A 24587-nucleotide genomic window follows, 5' to 3' on the forward strand; every position below is an offset into this window, starting at 1 on the left:
TGACACGCGCGCGCCCGGGGGGCGGAGCCCTTGCAGGACCCTCCCTCCTGCGTTTCCGGGGCGTTGGCCCTGAGTGCGCGTGCGCGGCGGTTGCCGCGGCGACCAGGGTAGCGTTCATCCGCCAACTACCGCGGCGCGAGCGGCGAGCGGGGAAAAGTAGGCGGATCTCCGGCCGCGTCTGGGGGCCCTGGTGACCCCACGGAACGAGGCTCCCACTCTTCCAGGGTGTTTGGTGCTACAGGAATAAACATGCATCCCGAGGTCTCGGAGCCAGCGGCGGACGGGGAGGCGGAGCAGGGCAGCGCCCAGGAGCCCGGCCTGGAGGAGTCTGCGGGGGACCACCGCGGCGCAGGCCCGGGGGGCCGCAAGGAAGGTGCCGACCACCGCCCCCGGGAGGGCAAGGGGGGCGATGGGCCGGCCCGGCTGCGCGCTCCGGCTTCCTCCCAACGCCACATAGCTGATCTTTACAGTCCGTGAATGATATCAATAACCACAACACTAGCAGTTAACATTTATTAAGCGATACTTGCCAAGCGCTACCCCATTTGAGCCTCTGCAGTAGGCGCTCCTCTTCGGGTTTCATACAGCTGAGGAAACCGAGACTTAAAGAGCTTATGAAACTTGCTCCAATCGTTACCCTCAGCTACTCCGTAAGAACAGAAACGTCTGGCTAGTTTGACTCCGGATCACAAGCCCTTCCTCAACACACCAGGATCCCCACCCCCCGCCTTCCATCCCTCTTTTTTTCTGTTTTGAAGTTATCCCTTTCTTGGTTTCACGTCTCAGATCAAAGGCTCTCTCCTCCTCCAGATTGCAAGCTATGGGGGAAGCATATCCTGATGGAATTCCAGTGCCCAGTCCAGTGCCTGACACTTGGCAGGGAGAGGGAGTGAAGAGTTGGTGGTTCTGGGTTCAGTGAGCCCTCACCAAGGTTTCTCAAAATGATCTTGGAGGATATGCTTCATCTCTGCTCCCACTTGGTTTGGAGCCCAATGGGAAACCTTTTAATTATCAGAGAAAAAGTTGAATTGATTTGTTTCATTTTTTGAATCTAGTCGACAAATAAGTCTTGAGCATCTTCCGTCCAAGCAAATCCTGCATGAGGAGCCATGGGAAAGCCTTATGACTCAGTGGAAAGACACAGGCTTTAGGACCAGTCATGTTGAGTTCAGATTCAGGCTCTGCAGCTCACCAGCTTTGTGGCTGTTTAACCCCAGGGTTTAACCTCTCAAAGCCTTTGGTCTCCACATGGGCAAGCAAGGATACTCATACCTGACTTGCAGAATGATGTAAGACCTGGTATCCATGTCTCTGGCACATAGTCGGCAATTAATAAATAGTAGCTCTTGTTATTAGTACAATCAATCAATTATTAAATATATATGGAGCACCTATTCTTTATTTATTCCATAAGAATTTATCTAGTGCCTCTTGTGGCTAGGCCTTGTTATGTAGTGAGAAACGAGACGTGTAACACACAGTCGCGCACAAGGAGTGTTTAATCTGATTCAATAGACGACACTAACACCCAGAGGGTAGGAGCCAACAGCCCTTTAAATTAAGTGCATTTGAATGTGCTCATTTTCTTTTTACTGAAGATAGTTCCTTTTTTATGGTTCCATTTTATGTGGTTTCTCTTTTGAGAAATTTTTAAAAAGAGAAAAGGAACAGAACAAGTAAAAAACACCTATGCTTTGCCATCCAGATCTGAAAATTATTAACATTTTATCCTGTTTCCTTGAAGTCCTTTTTTAAAAAAAAGAAACCATTGCAGATAAAGTTGATGATCTCTTTGTCCTCTTCCCTAGTCCCACTCCCTTCTCCCTCGTCCCCAAGAGCCACCAACTATCATGAATTTGGTGTGGCTGCTTTCAGTCACTTCTCTATGCACATGTTATATGTCCTTAAACAATACATAGCATTGTTTTATGTGTTTTTAATTGATATGAATGGTATCCTGGGATGATTATGAAACTTGTTTTAATCACTTAATATTTCTGAGAAGTACCCATGTTGATTGATGTAGCTCTAGTGCATTCATTTTAAAGGCATCGATCCATCGACTTAATGTAGCATGTTTCATTTGACCAGTCCCTATGAATGAACATTTGAATTGTTAACAGCTTTTGTCTGTTACAAACAATGCAGAAGTGAATATCTTTGCACATGTCTCCTTGTGTACTGTACAAGAGTTTCAACAGAGGATCTACCTAGAGTGAAATGTACATAGCCCTGGTCAAGGCTTTCAAAATTGTCCTGCATATAAACATGACTGGTATTCCATATTAAAAAGTGCAAAGAGTTATGAACCAAATTGAAATGGGGGAACTTTTTAATGCATTTCTTGATCACTATCATGCCACTTTCTTTTATGTTACAGAGATTAACCCTCCTAAGGAAACTTGTACAGATCCTTCTGATGCCTCCTACCAAAGTGAACAGAAACCAAGTGGTGATAGCAGGTCAGATCATGGCTTGGCATCCCAAAGAGATGACAGGGCAGACCGTGGCCCCAGGTATGTGGGTATGACACATCATGACACATCAACGATGGTAGATGGTGTCACCACTCTCTTGTATGGATAAAGAGACAGAGGCTCACAGAAATTAAGTAGCCTGCACAGTGTCTGAAAATCAAGTAGCAGAGCCAGGAAAGCACTGCCTCTGTTCCCCTGCTGACCTCAGTCTATTTAGTTTTACTGCCAGGCCTGGAGAGCGAAACTTGATGACACTATTAAAAAATATTTTTATTAGAGCATACCTTGCAGTTTTTTTAAATGCTGAAAGTACGGATATTAGATGGAGGCCCTAAAACCTATTTTTAAAAAATGAACGCCATAAAATAGCTATCAGGCATTAGAGGATGTTATGGGATTATTCGGGAGTGGGAGATTTTCGGAATGTATTTTACAGCCGACAAATTGAAATACATTTCTAGTTTCTAGTTCCTGTTTCTTATTTAAACAGAATGACTAAAAGTTTCCTGCAAAAACTCTGCAAGGAACACAAGCTTTATATTACCCCGGCATTGAATGATACACTTTATCTACACTATAAAGGTAAGGATTCAGTAGAGGAGTTGCTTTGTTAGGCAGAAAGACTCTAGAGGTATAAAAAGTTATTCTCAGAGATCATCTGGGGCTCTCAAATTATATTTAAGTAACAATTTGAGATTTTAGTGGCAACCCATGGAAAAGCAATAATAATTCTTTGATGAAAAAGTTGTGCCTGACTAGAGTTTATGAGATTGAAAAATTGGAAAAAGGAGGGCATGGCCCACTGTGTCGGTTACCTGAGAATGGTCAAGTACACAGAGGACTGAAAGCTGCATCTAGCAATTAGGGTGTCAGTTGGTTTCAGTAACGGCGGGATCGAGAAGGGACTGGTCTGCAGTGAGGAGCAAATTGGAGGTGGCCTTAACGAGCCAATGGAGGCCTTTCCCTGTGTTGGGCAGTGAAGCAGAAGAAGATGGGGTGATGACTGGAGAGGGCAAGTCCAAGAGAAAATCCAGACTGTGGGAAACTCTCAAGGACAAACAACCCCGTCTCTTCAACAAAAAATTGGAAGGGCAGAAAGACAGACAAACAGAAATGTGTTAAGGAGACTTAAGAGACATCAATCAGTTGCGATGTGTGGAGCTTATTTGGTTCCAGATTCAAACGGCAAACAATTAAAAGAAAGACAATGGATGAATAAATGTGAACAATGACTGGCTATTTGATGATATTAAGGAATTACTGTCAAATTGTTTAGGGGCCATAATGGTATTATGGAAATCTTTAAGAAAAAAAGAAAAAAAGTCCCTATTGTTCAGAGATACCTACTTCAGTATAAAGACCTTGAAATAACATGATAAATTTTTATGCTGTAATGTTTTATGAAAAAATGGCAAAATTAAAAAAAATCTATGCTCTACCTATATTTAAATATATTCTTTGATTACAAATGCGTAAACTTTATGTATGTTTACAACAAGGTTGGAAGGGAACAGAGAAAATAATTATTGGGATAGCAGGATCATAGGTAAGTTTTATTTTTGTCAGCATTGATATTGTAATTTTTAATCAAAACTCTTCCAGTCAATAAAATAAACAACTTTAAAAAGTTTTGATGATAGTGGATGAACCATAAATTGCATATCAATAGTGAGTCATTAAAGGAAACAAAAATGTTTGCTTCCCTAACCCTGAATTTGGCTCAGAAAACTGAGAGATAAAACAAAACCCATGGGTTGTACTACCTTTAGGCTTGGCTGAAGCCAGGTGCTCGAGGGAACTGTGTTCTTTTCCCAGCCCTGCTTTCCTCTGTGTTGGTTTCCAGCAGGTTCACCCCTCACCTGCCCCCACTCCCAGCCATGGAGGCAAGATGGCTGCAGCGGCCCTCGCTCCCCCTTACCAGGCTGGCACTTTCAACAGACAGAGGACCTCTCACCAGTGGAGCCAGCAAAACCTCCCAGGGTTCTTCCCTACTGGCTCCGCTTGGCTAAGTGTGACCAGCCCCAGATGGATGGTGACTGATTACCTGGACTAGAATTAAGAGAGGGATGTTCCCGCACAGGAAGGTTGCCTTGGCCGTACTAGAGGAAGGAGGTGTGGGTGCTACTTAGGTGGGTGACTCTGCACCCTGTGTGTGTGCGGGAACTTAATCCGTGCCCCCTTCCTTCTCGCTAGGTTTTGATCGCATCGAGAATCTGGAAGAGTACACGGGGCTGCGCTGTCTTTGGCTGGAGTGCAATGGGATACAGAAAATCGAGAACCTGGAGGCACAGACCGAACTGCGTTGCCTCTTCTTGCACGTGAACTTGATTCATAAAATCGAAAACCTAGAGCCTCTGCAGAAACTAGATGCTCTTAATCTCAGCAACAATTACGTCAAGACCATTGAAAACCTCTGTAAGAATGCCAAGCAAGCGGTCTTTTTTGCCATTGTGTCGATCACTTTCCCCTGGGGGAGGCTTAAAGAAAAGTATATTACAGGAGAGAAACGTGTTTTCTGCCTGTGTTACCTACTTGTGCTGACCTCACCTTCCAGCCTGCCTGCCGGTCCTGAACACCTTACAGATGGCACACAATCACCTAGAGACTGTGGCAGACATTCAGCATCTAAAGGAATGTTTGAAGCTTTGTGTCCTTGATCTTTCCCACAATAGGCTGAGTGACCCAGAGATCCTGAGTGTTCTTGAGAACATGGCTGATTTGGTAAGAAAAAAAAAAAATCTTGCTTTATTTTATGTTTTTTAAATACCAAAGAGCTTCGCTTTTTCCCCCCTTCCTCCCTTCCTCCCTTCCTCCCTCCTTTCCTCCTTCTTTTCTCCTTCCTTCCTTCTTTCACACTTTCTTCCTCCTTTTTTTTAAAGCTGGATTATCTTAAAGCAAACGGCAGACATCATTTCATTTCACCCGCAAATTTCAGTCTTTATCTCTCACAGATAAGGAATTTTTTAGCATAACTACAATATCATTGTTACATTTAAAATATTGTAATATCTGCATTTAATACCCAGTCCATGGTCAGTTTTCCCCATTTGTCTCAAAATGCATTTTGACAGTTGGATTGTTCAAATTCAAACCAGATCCACAGATTATATTTTGATTATTTGCCTCTTAAACCTCCATTAAGAGTTCTCCTGCCCTATTTCCCCCTTGCCCCCCCCCCCCATCTATTTGTTGACCAAATTGGGTCCGGTGTCTGGTAGAGCATCCTACAGTTTGGATTTGGTTGACTGTATTTTCATGATGTCATTTAACATGTTCCTCTGTCCCCAATATTTCCCGGAAAACAATAACAGAGGCAGAGGTTGATTAGATCCAGGTTCAGCGTTTTAGGCAAGAATACATAGAGGTGTGCCATGTCCTTCCCATGGCATCACGTGGGGCGGGAGGCATGGGATGTCTAGTTGCCTCCCTTTTTTAGGGTTAAGATTGATTAGTGGGTTCAGGTGTTGTCTGCCTGATCCAGTTCCTCACAGTCTTTCTCCGTGTTGCTTTAGCAGCCACTGATGGATGTTGCCTGGATGTTTTATTTCATTAGATTTTATGCAATGATGACCTCCAAATTCTCTTAATCCTTCTGCATTTATTAGCTGGAATTCTTCTTAAAAAAGAACTTTCCCTCATGAACTAGTGGTCACCCTAATATATAGTCAAACAGAAAAGGCCAGGATTAATGTTTGGTTCTTCTCTTTTATTTGTCAATTTTCAGAGAAGTGAGTTGAGACCTCAGCAACCTCTAACGGTGGCAGTGAAGGTGTTTTCTTTTTGGTATCATTATAAGGGCATGGATTGATAATGCAGTATTTGATGTGATCTAGCCATTGCTGTCATTATAACTTTTGGTGTTCAGATGTCCCGTGTCTGGGCCACTGAGAGTCCCTGCAGTTTGGCTCCTGGATTCCTCTGACCCTGGGAGCCTCTCATAGTTTCCTTGCTTTCTGAGGCATGTGTGTTGTCATGTGTGTTAGGAAAAACAACATTAAAACCAGCACACCAAACCTTTGCTTTCACTGTTTACTGCTTAGGGCAAAGATAAGTAAGGAAAAAAGGCAGGCAATTTAGACAAAAGGAAAAATCCGTGGCTTACCTGGGGGTGGGGGGCCCGAGAATGCCCTGCCCAGCCAGGAGGGATCATTTAGCATCGCGCCGGCACAAGGTAGCGACGGGAAGCAGTCTGCCTGGGAGCCCTTTTCGGGTTGTTTTTAAGTTCTCTGCAGACCACGCGCCTCCCTAGCAGCCACCCCCACCACCCGGCCCCTGCCTTTGGTACTCATCACTCAAAAATACAACAAAAACAGCGAATGAAGTGTGGGAAATGCTAAATAACTAGTTTACCATGTATTCTCCCCCATTGACAAAACCACTTTAGATATGAAAAATACTTAGTTTAGGCGGATGGAATTCAAAACCGTCCACTAACACGGGATGGGGAAGGAGGGCCGGCTGGCTGTAACCCACACCCTGAGGTCCTTTCCTTCTCCTGGCTAAGTGGACCTCAGGGAGCTCTGTGACCCCACAGCAAAGGCCCTCCGTCCCAGGGCACTCTCCATGCCTGTCCCTTAGTCCCCGTTTCTCACCTGTCCGGCCCCTGCGAATGTTCACTTAAAATGTGTCCTGGCTGCAAAGGAGAGAAAACAGTCAGACAAGAGATGACGCTCAGTAGAAGGGATTGAGTGAGCAAAACCCATGTAATCGCTGCAGTTGGAAAAGGCTTTGGGAATGTTTTCCAATATTGTTCTGGAAGGACAATGACATCTGGGATGTGCAGTCCAGGTAGAAGGAAGGGCTGCTCCATTAGCTGGACAGGTCAGATGGCACAGAAACAATGAATACCTTCTCCTGGTTTCTCCGGTGAAGTCACCAGGGCATGGAGTTGGCGTTTGCTCCTACTCAAGGAAAATATAATTTATTAATTATTCTTAGAGCTCAGGTTATATAACTATTATGATCACATATGTTTTTTCAATAATTCATTTGGTTTTGCTTCTTTGCTTACAGCGTGTACTGAATTTGATTGGAAACCCAGTTATTCGGCACATCCCTAATTATCGAAGGACGGTTACGGTTCGACTGAAATATTTAACGTACCTGGACGATAGGCCAGTTTTTCCAAAGGACAGGTAAGAAGGGGAAAAGTGCTTTGATCATCTTTTAATATTTAAAATATGAGCCTATTGAACGTTTGTTGATGTTTACTTTTGATTTGTGAGCATTTTCACATCATTAAATTTTTTTTTTGGAAACAGTTTTAATGGCTGCATACATAATTGTCCAAGAAAAACCTTATTTCTGGTTTTTCACAATCCCTTGATAAATATGAATTGTTGACCTCATCGCTGATTGTTTGCTTACGATTGAGTTCTAGGAGTGGTATTACTGGATGAAAGAATGTGGCTTGAGCATTTTTTAAAGCTCTTATAAATATTTTCTGTTTTCTAGAAAGTTTGTACCAATTGTAACCTCAGCAGATATAGCAATTTAAAGGAACTCTTTGCCAAGTTGATTGATGGGTGAAGGTGGTATCTCATTGTTTTAAATTTGCATTTTTGGATAAGTGATGAGGTCGGTCATTTTTTCACCTTTATTTGCCACTTTACTTCCTTTCTGAATATTCCATTCATGACTTCTTCTCCGTTTGCTTTGGAATATGATTTTTATTGATTTATAAGAGCTCTTTTTGTATGAGGAACATTGGCCCCCAGACTGCCATGTGTGTTGCCACCACTCTTAACTGTGTGTTTCATTTACGTTGTAATCCAGGTTACTGCTCATTCTCACTTAGACTAAAACCTCAGTAACATGGGCTGCTTGAAGGAAAGTACAGCCTGAATTTTGAAGTCTACAACATGTAAAAAGAAATGTGTCTTACGATAGGTTTTTGAACTCAGGAATTCAAATCCAACTAACTCCTGTTTCAAACAGAAGTTAGAGCTGACACTCCAACTAGGTGAGAAAATGAACTTTCTCTGGGAAATTCAGCAAAGACTGTCCCTCTTCCCCGGGCCCCAGCCCTGGGCCGGTGGGGAGCAGCGAGGGGAGCCCGGAGACCTGGCTTCACAGCCCAGCTCTGCTGCCACGAGTTCTGTTTCCTCGGGCAAGCTGGCCGCTCTCCCCCAGCCTCAAGTTCCTCAGCTGCAAAGTGGGGGTAACGCCAGCTGCAGGGTGGCTGTGAGCACCTGCGAGGAATGTGTAGGCTCCAGCAGGTGCAGGGAGGACAGGAGCTCCATCCTGGGGCAGCTTGGAGAAGCAGGAAAGTAAAAACGTGCCAGGCCCTTTGCAGGAAGACTCACCAACTTTCGCAGCACATAAAGCCCGAGACTCCAGTGCAGGAGGCAGAGGAACTTGGTCTGAAGTGGTTCCATATTCAGCAGGTCAATTCTCCCCGCCCAGCCTTAGTTCCCGAATGTGTAAATTGGGGGTAATGGAATTGAACGGTGGCCCCCACTTGGCCGGCCCGCGCTGTGGAAGTGCTCAGCAAATGGCTGTTCTTGGCCATTGTTGGGAGTTTGCTGACTGGAGTCAGGAAGGAATCAATTTACTGAAGAAGAACGGCTTCTCCACCAGTCCCTGGCCGCCTGGGGGAGCAGGCAGTCAGCTGGGTGGGAAAGGACATGGGCTTCGGAGTCAGGCCATTCTGGGCTTGGGTGCAGGCCACCACTTAGGACCGGGGACCCGGGTTGCCCGTTTTCCCATCACAGCCACTGCCCCGGCCGTGCAGCTGTGTTAGGATCCAGTGGCACCTCAGGAAGTGCTGGTCCTGTGCATCCGTGGGCTCAGGGGTGGCAGCGGGGAAGGGACAGCAGCTGGGGAGATTCCAGCGTCCCCCTGCTGGGGGTCACTTGCAGCCGAATCCCAACTCTTGATCCTCCTGCCATAGCAGCTCCTCCCCAGCCTTCCTCCTCTCAGCTAAGGGCAGCTCCAGCCTCCTGGTCGCGCAGGAGCAAAACCTTGGAACCATCCTGGACTCCTCTCCCATCCCGTGGCCCACAGGCGACGCGTCCCCGAGCCCTGGCGGCCCCGGCCACCTCCGCTGCTGCCTCCCTGGTCCACACCGGCAGCATCACCCCGCCAGGATCCCTCCTGACCCTTCCAACCTCAGTCACCCCTGGCCCCAGCCCCACGGAGTCTGATCATCCAGCATCAGACCAGCTCCCTCCATGGCCAGAACTCTCCAGGGACCTCCAGGGACCTGATGTCCATCAGCTGATGTCCTCCGCAGCCCCAGGCCCTCCTGTCGCCTCTGGTTCACTGTCTTCCACTGCTCTGCTCCAGCCGCACCGGCTTCCTTATTGCCCCTCGTGTCTGCCAAAGGCCCCCCACGCAGGGGCTTTGGTATGCCCTGTCCCCTCCGCCTGGACGCTCTTCCCCAGGTATTAGCAAGCATCTGCTCACTTACCAGTTGTGTTCAAGGGAGTTCACCATGGCCACCTGACTTAAATATTAGCACCTTTTCCACCTGATGCCCCTTTAGCCTGATTTCTCATCTTTTTAGGACACATCAGCCTCTGGCATATGCTTGTTTCCCGAGACAGCAAGCAATGTCATGCCCCCCTTTTGTTCACCGCTGTCTCCCCAGCTTAGAAATATCTAGTAGGCCACTGACAAGTGTTTGCTGGGTGTCTGTTCCTGGATGAAAGGGGTTGAGGTTTTCTTGCTGATTTGGTAAATGGACCTGAACATAGTTTATTCTCTTGGGCATACCCTGCCTAGTGACCTTCTGCTATGGTATGCTTTGCAAAACCCTATTGGACTATTTCCAAATAACCTTCTATACTTTGATTTTCCACTGGGGATCTGCCTCCTCTCTCTAAAGCCAAGACTCCTGTTTTTAAACCATTAGACTTATAAAAAAAATACATAACAGCTCTATTGAGATCTAATTCACATACCATACAGTTCAGCCATATAAAATACACAATACTGTGGATTTTTGTACATTCACAGAACTGTGCAACCATCACTGCTTTCAATTTTAGAACATTTTCTTCACCCATAAAAGAAATCCTTACCCATTAGCAGTCACTCCCCATTCTACCCTGACCCCATGAATGGATTTATATAATATGTGGTCTTCTGTTTCTGGCTTCTTTCATATGCATAATGTTTTCAAGGTTCATCCAAGTTGTAGCATCTGTCAGTACATTACTTTCTATGGCTGAATAATATTCTATTTGGATATGCCACATTTTATTTATCCATTCATCCGCTGATAGCCATTTGGGTTGTTTTCACTAGTAGGCTATTATGAATAATGATGCTAACCGCATTTGGGTGGAAGTTTTGCCTAGATCTATGTTTTCCATTCTTTGGGTGAATATCTAGAGTAGAACTGCCAAACTGTTCTCCACTGCATCTGCATTTTACAGTCCCACTGATAAGAGAAAAAACTTTTCATGCAAATTAGGGTCTCACAGCTTTATTGGGCGATTCATGAATCGGGCAGCATCCCACTCAGGAGGTAGAAGTTTGCACCACCGACGGGGTGGAAAGTGGAAGCTCATAGAGAGCCAACGCGGAAGCAAGTGAGGAAGTGTTCTGATTGGCTGACATTCCGTTTCCATTTGACAAGGGGGGAGGGGTGGCGAATCCTACAAGGTGGGGAGCAGCTGTACATTGATTGGTATGGTGTGCTTGACCATTCTGATAAGCTCTCTCCACTGGACCAAAAGTAGTTTTATCATCTGATATTGCCCATCTGGGACCCTGTAGGGTTTGTTGTATTTTCTTGGAAAACATCTGCGGATCAGTGGTTTTTGTCCTCTGGAAAAGCCTTCTGGGAAAGGGGGTCTTCTCCAGGCAATGCCCTGTGCAGAGAGCCTGTTTATTTTACTTAACACCATCTTCAACGTATGAGGGTTCCAACTCCTCCATTTCCTCACCAACACTTGCTATCATCTCTCTTTTTGGTTACAACCATCCTAGTAGGAATGAAGTGGTATCTCATTTCTTTGCTTTGCATAGCTTTGATTTGCATTTCCCTGGTGGCTAATGATGTGGAGCATCTTTTCATGCACTTATTGGCCAGTGTATATCTTCTTTGGAAAAATATCTGTTCAAGTCCTTTGCCCACTTTTAATTGGGGTATTTGTCTTGTTATTATTGAGTTTTAAGAGTTTTCATATATTTCCTGATACAAAGTTCTTTATGGGCTGTATGATTTGCAAATGTTTTCTCCTGTTCTGTGGGATGCCTTTTCACTTTCTTGATGGAGCCTTCACAGGATAAAAGTTTTTAAGTAAATGTTTTGAATTTACTTTTACCCTCTAAAAAATTAAACCTCCCTATTTCTGTTTCTTTCTTTATCCCTCCAAATAGAGCGTGTGCCGAGGCCTGGGCGAGGGGAGGGTATGCGGCGGAGAAGGAGGAACGACAGCAGTGGGAGAGCAGAGAGCGGAAGAAGATTGCAGACAGCATCGAAGCCTTAGCCATGGTCAAGCGGCAGGCGGCCGAGAGAAGGAGACAGAAAGAAAGCCAAGCGGAAGATACGTGCTCTCCCCAAGGTCCGTGTCCTCAGAGTTCTGTTTAGATTGGGGAAATCGGGGCTGTCAGACTCACAAATCTCCAGGATTTCTTTTTTAATCGTTACACACATTTACCTGTGGATCCACCTTACCTGCCTCCCAGGGCTCAGTGAAAATCCTAAACTGTCACGGGCAGTTTCAAACCATTTTTTATCGATTAAAACACAATTTGTTAACATACTCTATTTTTTCAAAAGAAATGATGTATTCGTTTTTTATAGCTGCTGTTGACAAATGGCCACAAATTTAGTGGCTTAAGACAATTCGGAATTGTGACCGTATTATGGTTCTGCAGGTCAGAGGTCCGAAATGGGTCTCAAGGGGCTGAGGTCAGGGTGTCTGCAGGGCTGCCTCCTTCTGGAGGCTCCAAGGGGAGAATCCACTGCCCGCCTCTGCCAGTGTGTACAGGCTGCCCGAATTCTTTTGTCCCTGCTCCCTTCCTTTGCCTTCAAAGCCAGCAGCGTAGTGTCTTCAAATCTACTGTTTCTCTCAAGTTCCTCTCACATCACATCACTCTGACCCTCGTGCTTCCCTCTTGCACTTTTAAGGCCCCTTGTAATTACACTGGACCCATCTGGATCATCCAGGAGCATTTCCCCATCCCAAGAGCCTTAATTTATTCACTCCTGTGAAGTCCCTTTTGTTCTGTAGGGAGTAGATTCCCAGGGTCTGGGAGCAGGACATGGACATCTTTGGGGGCCATTATTTTGCCTCCCACAAATGAGTATCATTAATTCCATTGGGAGCTTCATATTGAGGCCTTCTAATAGTGTACTAATTATCTTAGATACATCTAGTGCCTTTAGTAGTAATAAAAACAGCCCACCGTATCCTGGGGGCTTGCTCACTGCTCTTTGTGCCTTGTTTTAATCAGAGAGTTATATAATCATCATCTTTTCTCTGTCGCTGAAGTTTACAACTATTGTCCTTTTAAATCTGACACTTTTCTGTACATAGAACTCTGCCCCTTGGCGGTGGGAGACATTTGAACATGAATGTCTGCACACAAACCTCGGGACAGGCGGAGGGCGCATGCGCTTACACTCGGGGGAGGGGGAGCGGTCCGAGCAGAAGGAGGCGTGGCTCTGGCTGTCCCCAGGAGCCGGGGACTGAGATGGGCAACAGGGTCGTACCGGATACCCATGATTGGAATTAAATGGTATAAAGCAGACAAGGCTGGCGGGGTTGAGTGAGGTCACACTCAGAAGGGTCTTGAAAACCGACCTTGTCGTGGGAAATGACAGGAAGCCTCTGTGGGTTCTGAGGAGGACTGGCGGACTTGAGAGTGAGGTAGGTGGGCTGGACTCGGCTGCAGGGGGTCGCATCCAGGGTGAATGTGTCACGGTGGGGGTGTCTGCCAGGGAGCCGGAGCCCCAGCGTTCGGGATTTCTTCTGTGCAAAGCACCAGCAGAAGCATACAGGCCCTTGGGGACAGTCAGGAGTTGACAGTTTAATTCTCTTAACTGCCAAGGGCAGCTGCACTGCCTCCTCTTTGGCGTGGAGCATTTTCCTACTGTTTACTTCAGAGCACACTTACAGGTCTGGTGGACCCTTAAGAGTCAGGACTTCCCCATTCCTGGCTCGTCAGGATCAGGGCAGGCCCAGGAAATGTTCTTGCCCACATAAAATAGACGTTCCCCTGCAGTATGGCTGTTTTTGTTTGTTTTCTCTTCCCAGGTTTTTATATTGAAATGTTTCAAATTTTCAGAAAAGCTGAAAGAATAGTAAAACAAACAGCTACGTTATCTCCATTTAGATTTGGTGATGGGTTTGTGTTTTTTTGCCACACATTTGCTACACCACACACACACACACACACACACACACACACACACAAACACCACTTTTTTTTTCTGAACCATTTGAAAGTAAAGGCAGACCATCGAGCCCTTCACCCCAAATACTTCAGCGTGCATCATGTAAGAACTTACTGCCTTGTTTTCTTAATGGCTGTGTCCTGTTCCATTAAATAGACATGCTAAGCAATCCCTTCTTATGGATATTTAATCCTATTTATTTGGCAGGTGTAGACTACACTTTGATAAACAGCCTTGCAAGTAATTCTTTAACCACATCCCTGACTATTACTTCCCAGTATTCATTCTCAGACATTCACCACATGTCCCTGACAGACATGCCGACACCCTGTCCTGCTGGGAAGTTTCAAGTTCACTTTTGACTTCCCTTGTTTAGGGGAGACCCCACCGCCAAACAATGACGACAGTGTGGGTGCCCACGCGGAAGAAAAGGAGGGTCCTTCTGTGGACCAAGAAACTCGGCAGAAGATGGAGTCATTTGTGAAGGAAAGCTTCCAGGCTAAGGATGAGCTATTCCCAGAAAAGCCAAGTGGAGAAACGGAGCTGCCAGTGGATGAGATTGAAGAGATTGAAGACCAAGAGCCAGGAGGCACGCTCCCAGCTGAGGCTCTGGCACCAGCGCCCACTCTCGGTGCTGCCAGGGAAGGTAACACAAGCTGAGAAACACACAGACACGGGCCAGCTCAGGGCTCCATTCTGGTCAGTCACATCCTCTGAGTCATGCATTTGTGAGACCTGGGATCTGAGTTTCAGTTCCTCTTTCTTGCTGTTTCTTTAGGATAAGGTTTACTAGTTGTCTCATTATCTAGAGCAGTGCTGTCCAATAGATGTATAATAGGAGCCAGGTATGTAACTCAAAATTTTCTGGTTGCCATGTTTAAAAGAGTAAAAAGAAGCAGGTGAGACTATTAATACATTTTATTTAACCCAATATATCTAAAACATAATCATTTCAACTTGTAGTCAACATAAAATATTAGCATTTTGCATTTTTTTCATACTAAGTCCTCTAAATCCAGTGTACAATTGACACTTATAGTTCATCTCAGTTTGGAGACTAACTTTTCAACAAAGTGAAATGTAGTCCTACCAAAATGAGCAAGTTATTTTATACTGCTTCTTTATAAATTTTAAATTGAAGTTAAAAATAAATACAACACAATAAAATAAAAGTTCAGTTCCTCAGGCTTACTGGCCACATTTCAAGTACGCAGTAGCCACGTGGCCCATGGCTATGGTGATCGATGATGCAGATCTATAAAAAAGGAAATCTCTCGGCAGGTTCTAGCCAAGTTCCTTGGGTTCTGCCGACTAATAGGTAAAACCAGGGTTTCCCCAGGACACCGGTACTATTGCTGTGGTACTGGAGGGGATGACCCAAACCTGGAACATTCCAGTCCAAAGATCCCTGGGAAATGGGGAATATTCTGCACGGCCCAACCTGAGCGAGATTTGTGCTCTGTCTGGGAAGTTCAGCTAGAATGGGAGGTCTCCCAGAACGAAGGCCCCACTGTCTGGGAGAGACTCCGAAGTAACCCTTTTCCCAGACTGCTAAGGAGACCAACCAAAGGAGCAAGGGCCCATGCCCCAGGGCGCCTGGGAAGGGTGAGTTATCCTTTATGCTAAAGGATTTAGACAAAACAGACCATCCTCAATGATCACACACAACTGAACCCTATTTAATTAACACACACAGACACGTCCAAATAGTTAGTGCTCTGGTATTCATTTGGATTGATTACCCACCCCTTTGTGCAGTAACATCTGAAAAAATGTATCTTCTAGCTTGGATCTTTGGAGAATGTATGTGGGAAATAAATACATAAGTCAGGAAGAGGGGTGCGGGGGTGACGTGACCTTGTGTGTATGCGGCCATGTCCAGGAGCTCAGGGATAGTGTTCCTCTTGATGCCGGGACTCAGGAATCTCCCAGGGATCCTGAGCCAGATGAGGCCAGAGGAAATGGAAGGGAAGAAGGAAAGGAGTGGGAAAGAGATGAGTGAACAAAGAAGGAGAGGCCCACTCCTGGAGGCTGTGGGGGAAAGAGGACTTCAGAATGTTTGTGAACAACCACAGTTACCAAACAGAGGAAAATTCTCCCCCTCCTTTCCAATGCTGTGCCCCCACCTTTTCAGGTGTTCATCACAGCTCCCAGGGGGCCATCACTGAAGTCAGCTTTTTAAATTCTGGTAAAATATGTTTAACAAAAATTTGCCATTTTAACCATTTTTTAATGGGTACAATTCTGTGGCATTAATTACTTTCACAATGTTGTACCACCATCACCACCATCCATTGCCAAAACTTTTCATCACCCCAAATAGAAACCCTGTACCCATCTAGCAATAACATCCCATCCTCCTTCTCCCCAGCCCACTAATCTATTTTCTGTCTCTATATAGATTTGCCTATTCCGGACATTTCATGGAAATGGAATCATACAGTATGAGACCTTTTACTTCTGGCTCCTTTACTTAGCATAATGTTTCCGAGGTTCATCCGCATTGGATCATGCATCAGTATTCATTCCTTTCTTTAGCTGAATACTATTCCTTTGTCTGGATAGACCACATTTTGTTTCTCCATCTTCTGTCCATGGACACTTGGGTTGTTTCCACCTTTTGGCCTTGTGAATAAGACTGCGATGGACACTGGTGTACAAGTGGCTGAGTTCCTGCTTTCAGTGCTCTTGGGCAAATACTTAGGGTGGAAGTGCTGGATCACATGGTAACTCTAAGTTTAACTTTTTGAGGAACCTGTCTTCTTTTGACTTTGACATGAGACTGGGATTGGAATGTTTCTCCGAGAAACTTGACTGCTTAGAGGAGTAACCGTGTTTTGATTTAGTTTTTCCTCATGAAACACTGCAGGGCTGCTCGCTATAGCATCCTTTGGCTGCCTGGGATTTTGAAATCTCACCAGCCTGATCATTCCTTGGCTGAACAGAAGAGAATCTCTACCAAACAAGGGTCATTCTTTCCCTAAAGCTTTTCAGACATGGAGATGTCATGGGCTTTATTATTTCAGATATGCAAAGATTTATGTTGTAAACATATAGAGAGAAACTATTTTGTGAAGTATTGACAGACACCCCAAGGTCAAGTCCAAGCCTTCCCCTTAACTAGCTAAGTGCCCTTGGGCAGCCATGATGCCTCCCTAAGCCTGTCCCCACATCTGGGACCAGGAGACACTCCCTATGGCACGGATGGGAAGCAGGTGTAGGCAGTGCACCCAAAAATGCTAGTCCCTTCCCTGTCACACCTTTTCCCCCCAAAACAAAACACAGCACAGGAGACAGATGCTAGTAAAGGAGAAATAGAAGGACTTGGCAGCTGCCTTGACCACAGCTTCTTGGCTGCACACCTGGGGACATGGTGTGCCATGGACAGGAGAGGGGACGGCTGGCCTGAGAGGTGGAGCAGTGTCCTGGGGCCGTGGGAACCAAGCACCACAAATGGGGTGGCCTAGAGCAGCAGCCAGTCATCCTCCCACGGTCTTAGAGGTCAAAAACCGGGTGTCAGCAGGTCCTGCGCCTCTCTGAGGGCTCAGGGAGAGGCTCCTTCCTGCCTCTTTCAGCTGCTGGCGACCCCAGGTGTCCCTGGGCAGGTGTCTGTGTCCCTGCGGTCTCTGCCTCCATCTTCCTATGGCCATCTCCTCTGTCTCTGTGTCCTCTGCCTTTGAGGTCACTTGTCATTGGATGACCTCATCTGAGAGCCTTAATTATACCTGCAGAGACCCTTTTTCCAGATAAGGCCACGTTCACAGGTTCTGGGGTGAGGAGTGGTGGTGGCCCGATCTTTTTAGGGGCCACCATTCAACCCACTCACTACAAGAGGGGAAGTGAGAGAAGGCATATTTAGAAATACTGAATTTGAGAAGCCATGGAGACGGCCAAGTAGAGAAGACCACCTCAGCTGGGGCCTTGTGTGGGAGACCCGGGAGGGCGAGAGCTGCACTGTGGACTTGGGGTCCTCCCCCTGCCCCTCTCCTTGGCTCCTCCTAAACTGGTGCCAAGGTGTGGCTCTCAGGGTCAGACTGGGCATGGTGGACACTCAGGGCAAGTTTCTGGTTTCTTCATCTATGTGTAATGAGAAAAAAACTGGACAGTTATTCTCTAGCATAATAATTGCAGCCATGAAACAGCCTTCGGAACCTTGAAAAGTGGGGGCCTGGAGGAGGCCAAGGAACCCCTTCCATATTCTCAGGCCCCCTCGTGATTATTTAGTGGGCATCCCCGGCCCTGGTGTGGCAGGAGGGGTGTGTTCCCTGACTGAGGAACGTGGTGATGAAAGCCGGCTCTCCAACTTGCCTCTCCTCTCGGTCCCGAATTGGCCTTGTCTTTACAGCATCCTCCTCCTCCAGCTCCTTGCCCATCCATCATGTCATCTTCCCCAGGGTCGCGGCTTATGCTGAATTGATTACTGACTGGCGCTTTCATCCCATCAGATTCGAGGACAGATTATAGAGAGGAGGCAGTGCTTTGTGTCTTTTCTTAGTGATACAACCCCATCCCAAGCCGTGGAGCCTGGTGGCTTCTCTCCCAGGGGTTGGATTTTCTGCCCCAAGGAAGGTTTTGTCCTGTCCTGGAAATCCATCTGAACCTTGGGTTTGTTGATCTACCCATGATCTAGAAAAGGAACTCCAAAATTAATCACTTTGTTGTTAATTGTTCCTTAGACTCCACTCCTCCCACTGTGGCCACCAAGGATGAATTAGTTACCAAACTCGAAGGAGCTGACGGTTTAGAAGCCGTTAAAATGGAGACTCTGGAGAAGTTCTTCATCCATGTAAGTCAAGTGTTTGCACTTGTAGTTAAGTGTCTGGTTAAAGTTGGTTATACAGGTGATCAGTTAAAAATCTTCCAAATCCTCGCTAAGGAGGGTCCTTGGGCCCGCAGCATCGGCCTCCCCAGGGAGCCGGTTAGCTCTTGAAGAACCACAGGCCCCACCCTGATGTACTGATCAGAATCTGCATTTTAATAAGATCTCCAGGTGATCATACATACGCATATTCAAATTTGAGAAGCACTGGCTTAAATGGTTCCCTTTGAACTAGGTCTAGAAAACCCTTGGTTTCCCGCAAAGAAGTTGCTCCACAAAGCCAGTCTGTCCAGTTCGCCTTACATAGAATTGTTGAGAAGGGCACGTTTTGTCAGCTGAGCCTCTCAATCCTCCACGGGCCTGTGCTGCTCTGGCTTCCTGTGGCTCATCCAGGCGTGACCATCCAGTGTCCCATGACCTTAATGTTCAGTGGCTCCTCCTGGACACTCTTCTCCCTGGGATGGCAGTCTTAAGGTTTTGGCCCAGGAATGAGTCTCCATGGGAATACACACATTCCACTGGGACTCTTAGGAGCTGAACTTGGGGGGGGGACAAGGAGCTGGGGAGGCGTCAGCTAGCACACAGGTGGGCAACTGGAGCTCGCTCCGCTCACACCTAAGGCCGGCCCTGCCCTGCACGTGAACCTCACCCTTGGGCAGACCTTTGCATGCCCCCTGCCCACTTCCTTGTTTCACTTCTAAACTGGTGTTTCATTTCTAAATGCTCGAACTTCAAATTTTCATGTGGCTCAATTACTGTCAAACTGCATATGGTCAATATTCATAGTGGGTTTCTAGTTTTCTGGACCTATGTATAATCATAAGCAAAACTGAACAATTGATTTTTAACATTTCAGAACCAATTATATACAAAACAACAACAGCTAATACTTACTGAGTTCTTATTTTAATCCTGACACTGTTCTAAACACCTCTTGTATTAATTGATTTAACCCTCCCAATAACTCTTAAGATGTAGGTACTATTATCTCCCTTTTACAGATGAGGAAATTGAGCCACAAAGAGATTTAGCTGCCCGAGGTCACACAGCTGGGAGTCCCTGCATCTAACCACCCCCTGTGCTGTCTCCCCTCGTGCCAGACCGGTGGTAATGGATGAAGATGCCAAAAAGTCATAACAGAACCCAAAAAGCACTACCAGTTTGGGGGAGGTCCAAAGTAAACTAACTTTATGCTATGTAGAGTCTGGAGACTAATTTATACAGAGAAAAAGTGGGTGCATTTGATTTGGGTCCCATTATTCTGCACACACCCCCCCCCCTCAAACTGGTTGTCTCTGTAACGACAAAGTGGAGAAAAGATCTGGAATTTTCTTAAAACATGTCATTCCTTACAAATCTCACATTCACTTCTTAGATCCAGATACTTGAAGTAGCCGTGTCTGCTTTGTGTGTAGGGGGTTTCTTTTGGAGGGGAAGCAGGGCTGGGTGATTTGGGTAGCTCCTCATTTCTCCTCTACACTTTACACATATGTGGAAGCCAAATGTGATTTATGTCTGCATTTGTTTTGTGCTTCCCTGGTGATGTAAGGCTCACATTTTCTCTTTCAGGACCTACCAGACTTGGAAGACGTTGATACAGGCGACTTTTCCGAAGACCCCCACAAGGTTATCAGTACACATTTTCCCACTATCAGCATCGTTCCACTTTCACCTCCAGTCTTGTCATTTACAAAATCCACCTCCTTACCTTGGAAGAGGTGCAAGGCTGCGTGCAATTGGACCGTTGCGTACAACCATGTTTTGCACGTTACAGAAGGCAAGGAGGCATGGTTGTTTGCTGCTGCCCGTGGTCTGAGGTTTTATGATTATCCACTTGCATTTCTTGAACATGGTTTATCACTGATTTTTAACAACTGTGTACAGTATATGCCTGAAAACACTTTTTTGTCCTTGTGACGTACTTAGCTGTTCCTGCAGAGAGGGAAGGAGGCGTAGGAGGCATGGTGGGGCACCCTCCCCGCTGAGCCCACCCTCCCTCCTGCATTCCTGGGGGAGGCCAGAGCCACGTGCCCAGGGAGAAGGAAGCGGGAGATTTAATTCCCGGGCGCGAGCTCACCATCGAAGGAAGGAAACACACCCAAGGGCAGTTAGGGGAAACACACCCAAGGGCAGTTAGGGGCACGGAGAGCCAAGGGAGCCAAGACCTGATGGGTTTCTGAGCAGAGCCACCAGGTGGCTGGGTTAGGGTGGACGCCAGCCCAGGGCCCAGGCTCGGAGATCGGCCCATCTGGGGAACCCAGAGCGTCGGGGTATCAGGACAGAGCAGGGAAGGGGAGCACAGCCGCGGGGACGCATCAGGCCGGGAGTGGCTCAGACAGGACTAGAGACTTTGGCTGTGGAACTCAGGGCGACTTTTTGGGCTCAGGAACAGCGAGCCAGGCGCACCCACCCTGAGGTCTTAACTTTGAAAGGGAGAGTCCTGTGTTGCCTTGGGTCTTTCTTGTATGTGGCATCTGAATATGTGATTTTAGATCTAAAAAGAGAATTTGCTTAATGCATTTTGGAGTGCCTCTGTTGTGAAAACAGAAATGTTCCACACATTTTTTTCTTTCAATAGGAAATGTGCCTTCCGAAGATTGAAACGATTTCGGGCCTGAGTGATGACAGTGACCCTGAACTGGACCCCACATCACTCCCAGTGTTGGAGAAGGTGTCCCCAGATGCCCTCTCAAATATATTCGCAATTTCCAAAGACACCTCACAGAAGGCTGAGACACCCTTTACAGACATCTTGAAAAAAGAAACCGAGAGGGACCTGGGGACGCAAAGCACAGACACCAAGTCCCCACGGCCGTTGATTGAAGAGCTCGACCACGAGCCTTTAGACCCCCTGCCGATGCCCCCAACCTGCAAGACGGATGCCAAGCCCACCCCTGCCTGGGAGGACAGGGGCAGGGAGGAGCTGTCAGCCTCTCCTCCAGGTAACGCCGCCCTGCGCGGCCGCAGCGGCCAGGAGCCTTGGCCGTGGAGACCAACTGCCTAAGATCCCAGCCCGGAGGGGAGGTGGTGCACCGAGCCCCACGGAGCCCCTCTCGGAGGCTTTTCATTCCAGGTCCCAGAGCTCCTAAGTTCACAGCTCCCGAGCTGCAAAGCAGCCCTGACCAGCCCTGGGGAGGGCGCACCTGTGCCACCGGCATGGCGACCAGCTGGGGGCACCGACCTTGGCCATCTTGGTTCAGCAGGGCCAGGCAGGGCTGAGGAACCTGCATTTTTAAGCCACCCACTCACTCTCCCTGAACCCCGGGCTTTTTAGAGGCGTTGGAGGGCAGGGAGGTTGGCCATGCAGGGACGGTGTCTGGGCCACCTGGCTGGTTGGGACAAACAAGGTCAGGAAATGAACACATCAGGCTGCACCTGGGGCTGGAGGCCTGTCCACGCACCTGCAGGAGGTGGCTTGTGGGGAGCAGCTGGCTCCTGCTCACCAACAGCAAAAGGGTGGCTGTTTATTCAGCAGGTCTTTAGACATCCAAATCAGGGAGTGTTGGCTTACAAGAAGGAGATTGGTTAAACCTAGAAAATTCCTACTTATTCTTACTCAACACTGATGTGCAGCCAGGTGTTTTGTCTTTTTTTGAAAGGCAGCTTGGGTGGCCGACTTAGGATCTGCGACAGGAAGAATGGTGGGGGGGGCAGGGGACAGGACTGACCCTATTCCCAAGAACACTGAGTTCCCTTCTTTAACTCTTTAGGAAACAGCACTGAAAACAATGAGACACAGTCCAAGATTGAGGGGCCCGAGGAGTCTGGGATGGGGGAAGACCGAGAGGACGATGAATTTGGGTTGGACTGAGCCCCTGGGCCAACAGTGCCAGCCCGTGGGCGGCTGGGCCCCAAGGCCTGACCTCTGGCGGGCACAGGCCAGCCCCTTGTCCGGTGCCCCTTCCACATGCTGCTGTTCCTGAGGTCTGTGCCCAGGACTTTGCTGCAAGCCATGCCAAGGGGTGCAGCTCATCTCTCCTCCTTTCTCGGCCTTCGGGATGTGGAACAGGGTTGGGTTTCTTGTAATCGAGACATAATACAATGTCCTCCCACTTACTTGTTGTAAAAACCATACAACTTTAAGTGTCTTGTTTGAACATTATAAACATTTTAATATCCACCCGAGTCCATGTCACTGGATTATTTAAATCCTTGTGAGTTGTCTGGAACTCCTTTTATCAGCTACCCTTAGAAAAGACCCATCCCCCCTTTTTTATCAAAAAAATTGAAAAAAAAAATTTTTCAAACAAAACAAAAGGAATGTGAACAGGCATCTAATTCAGACCTGGTCCTGTGAAATTTTCAGCAAGTATTTTCCTGCAGAAGACCAGAATCTTCCACTGGCACTACAGAAATTTGGAAGTGGAACTTTACGCTTTAGACCCCAGAAGTGACGTGAGGGGGCTCTGTCCAGCCTTAGTCTCGCTCATGTGAAACCACATTTAGCCAACAAGTTCATTCAATCCCTAAACCTGGGTCAAGGTGCCTGCTTCTGAAAATACTTGATTGTGGTAGAAACTGGTTTACAAGCACAAACTGCAACAGGCACCATGGTTGACTGAGCTCTGCTGTAAGGGGTCACCAGCTCTACAGGTGTCTCAGCCCCCCCACCCCCCCAAGCACAGTGAGTCATCCCCGACTCCAGGGAAGGACCCCATGGAGACCCTGCTAGCACCATGGAGCCAGGGTGCCCGGGCCCCTGCTGCCCACCACGCCACCTCCTGAAGGGCATCCCAACACTGACCTTTCCACTTGCCTTCCAGAATTCTCTTCAGGCAACTACATAAACTACAGGACAAAATACTACCTCGTTAACCTATATCCCACCAGCGTGGCTCCAGATCCCGCCTGGGTGCCTCCACGATCACGTGGCCTTCGGAGGCTCTTTATTCCTGCGTCCCAGCCACGGAGGGCAGAGCCTGTCCAGGATGCAGGGCTCTCTGAAGGCCCAGCCTCCCAGGAGGGTGCGGTGCAGCTCTACCTGGGCCCTCAGAAGCCCATGCGGGGCCTCTTGCGGGGCGGCTGGGAGCCAGAGCGGACAGGGGGCTGCGTGCTGGAGGGGGTGGTCCGGATGCTCGAGGTTTGCGAAGGGAGCGCAGCGGCACCTGCAGGCGTGGCGGGAGAAGGCAGCCGGGCCACGTAGTCACGGAGGGTCTGCCGCCGCTCAGCAGGGATGCCCCGGGCCCATGGCTCCTGGCTCAGCTGCTGGGAGGTGGGTGTGGCAGGAGGCCCGGGCCTGGGCTCAGGGGCTCTCCGGTCTGGGCTGTGAGGGGGGCTGGTGCCGTCGGAGAGGTCCTGGCGGCCACTGAACGAGGAGAAGGTGCTGGACAGCTGGGTGCGGCGCTTGGGCCGCTTGGGGTGCTTCTCGGGCCCCGAGGTCCTGCCAAGCTGCCTCTCCCACCAGGCAGCCCCCCGGCCTTCCCAGGCTTCCCCTAAGCGCTCGCTGAGCTCGTCTTCGGGGCCTGACTCGGGTGCTGGGGGCGGCTCTGCCATGGGGAGGAGGCCCAGGTCTCCTGGCCGCAGGAGCCGCCCCTTGGCCATAGATGCCCGCAGACTCTTCTGCACGGGCCCTTCTTCCGCTGGCTGCTCCTGGCAGCACAGGAGGTTGCGGTGGGAAAAGTTGGGTGCAGTCCACACAGGGGGTGCCAAGGGTACCTCCTGCAGGGCCTCCAGCCAGCGGCGGCAGACGGCCGTGGCGTGGGGGCTCCAGGAGGCTGAGGCGGATGTGGACATGGCCACCGTGGGGGTGTGGGGGCCAGGCCCAGGGTTGCCAGGGGGCCCAGGGTCTCCGTGCAGGCTGGCGTCCTGGAGGCAGAGGTGCTGGTAGAAGACATCGCCAGCTTCTGAGAGCTGGAAAAGCAACAGGACGGGCGTGGAGGCCGAGGGGGGGAAGGCGGCGGCCAGACCTGGAAATGGAAGGGTGGTGACCCTCCAGCCC

At 48.1% G+C, this 24587-nt stretch overlaps 2 protein-coding genes across 8 annotated transcripts in view; one reads left to right on the plus strand and one right to left on the minus strand.

Annotated features, from left to right (window-relative positions):
• The first annotated feature begins 117 nt into the window (after nt 1–117).
• Nucleotides 118–22766, plus strand: DNAAF1 (dynein axonemal assembly factor 1). Of its 6 annotated transcripts, none has more exons than XM_037816116.1 (13): nt 118–373; nt 2381–2516; nt 2968–3059; nt 4321–4509; nt 4671–4892; nt 5032–5198; nt 7491–7612; nt 11808–11992; nt 14207–14476; nt 18507–18616; nt 20219–20275; nt 21228–21591; nt 22360–22766. In XM_037816116.1, the coding sequence occupies exons 1-13, from the start codon at nt 250–252 to the stop codon at nt 22458–22460; spliced, it is 2139 nt and encodes a 712-aa protein (XP_037672044.1). In that variant the 5' UTR covers nt 118–249; the 3' UTR covers nt 22461–22766. The 6 variants fall into 6 exon arrangements, with proteins under 6 accessions (XP_037672044.1, XP_037672045.1, XP_037672046.1 ...); XM_037816117.1 differs by having other exon boundaries at nt 4324–4509; XM_037816119.1 differs by lacking the exon at nt 118–373 and adding an exon at nt 606–1289.
• Nucleotides 22728–24587, minus strand: part of TAF1C (TATA-box binding protein associated factor, RNA polymerase I subunit C) — a 10048-nt gene continuing 8188 nt past the window's right edge. For both annotated transcript variants that reach the window (XM_037816114.1, XM_037816115.1), the window contains one exon: nt 22728–24555. In XM_037816114.1, the coding sequence (XP_037672042.1) occupies nt 23639–24555 (917 nt within the window). In that variant the 3' untranslated portion in view covers nt 22728–23638. The remainder of the gene's footprint in view (nt 24556–24587) is intronic.

Source organism: Choloepus didactylus, chromosome 22 (genome assembly GCF_015220235.1).
Source record: "Choloepus didactylus isolate mChoDid1 chromosome 22, mChoDid1.pri, whole genome shotgun sequence".
Classification (NCBI taxonomy): domain Eukaryota; kingdom Metazoa; phylum Chordata; class Mammalia; order Pilosa; family Megalonychidae; genus Choloepus; species Choloepus didactylus.

Coding starts and splice junctions, on each gene's coding strand:
- DNAAF1 (XM_037816116.1), top strand. CDS start 250: ATGCATCCCGAGGTCTCGGAGCCAGCGGCGGACGGGGAGGCGGAGCAG. Junction 374..2,380: donor CCCGGGGGGCCGCAAGGAAG/GTGCCGACCACC, acceptor TTTATGTTACAG/AGATTAACCCTCCTAAGGAA. Junction 14,477..18,506: donor TCTCGGTGCTGCCAGGGAAG/GTAACACAAGCT, acceptor ATTGTTCCTTAG/ACTCCACTCCTCCCACTGTG.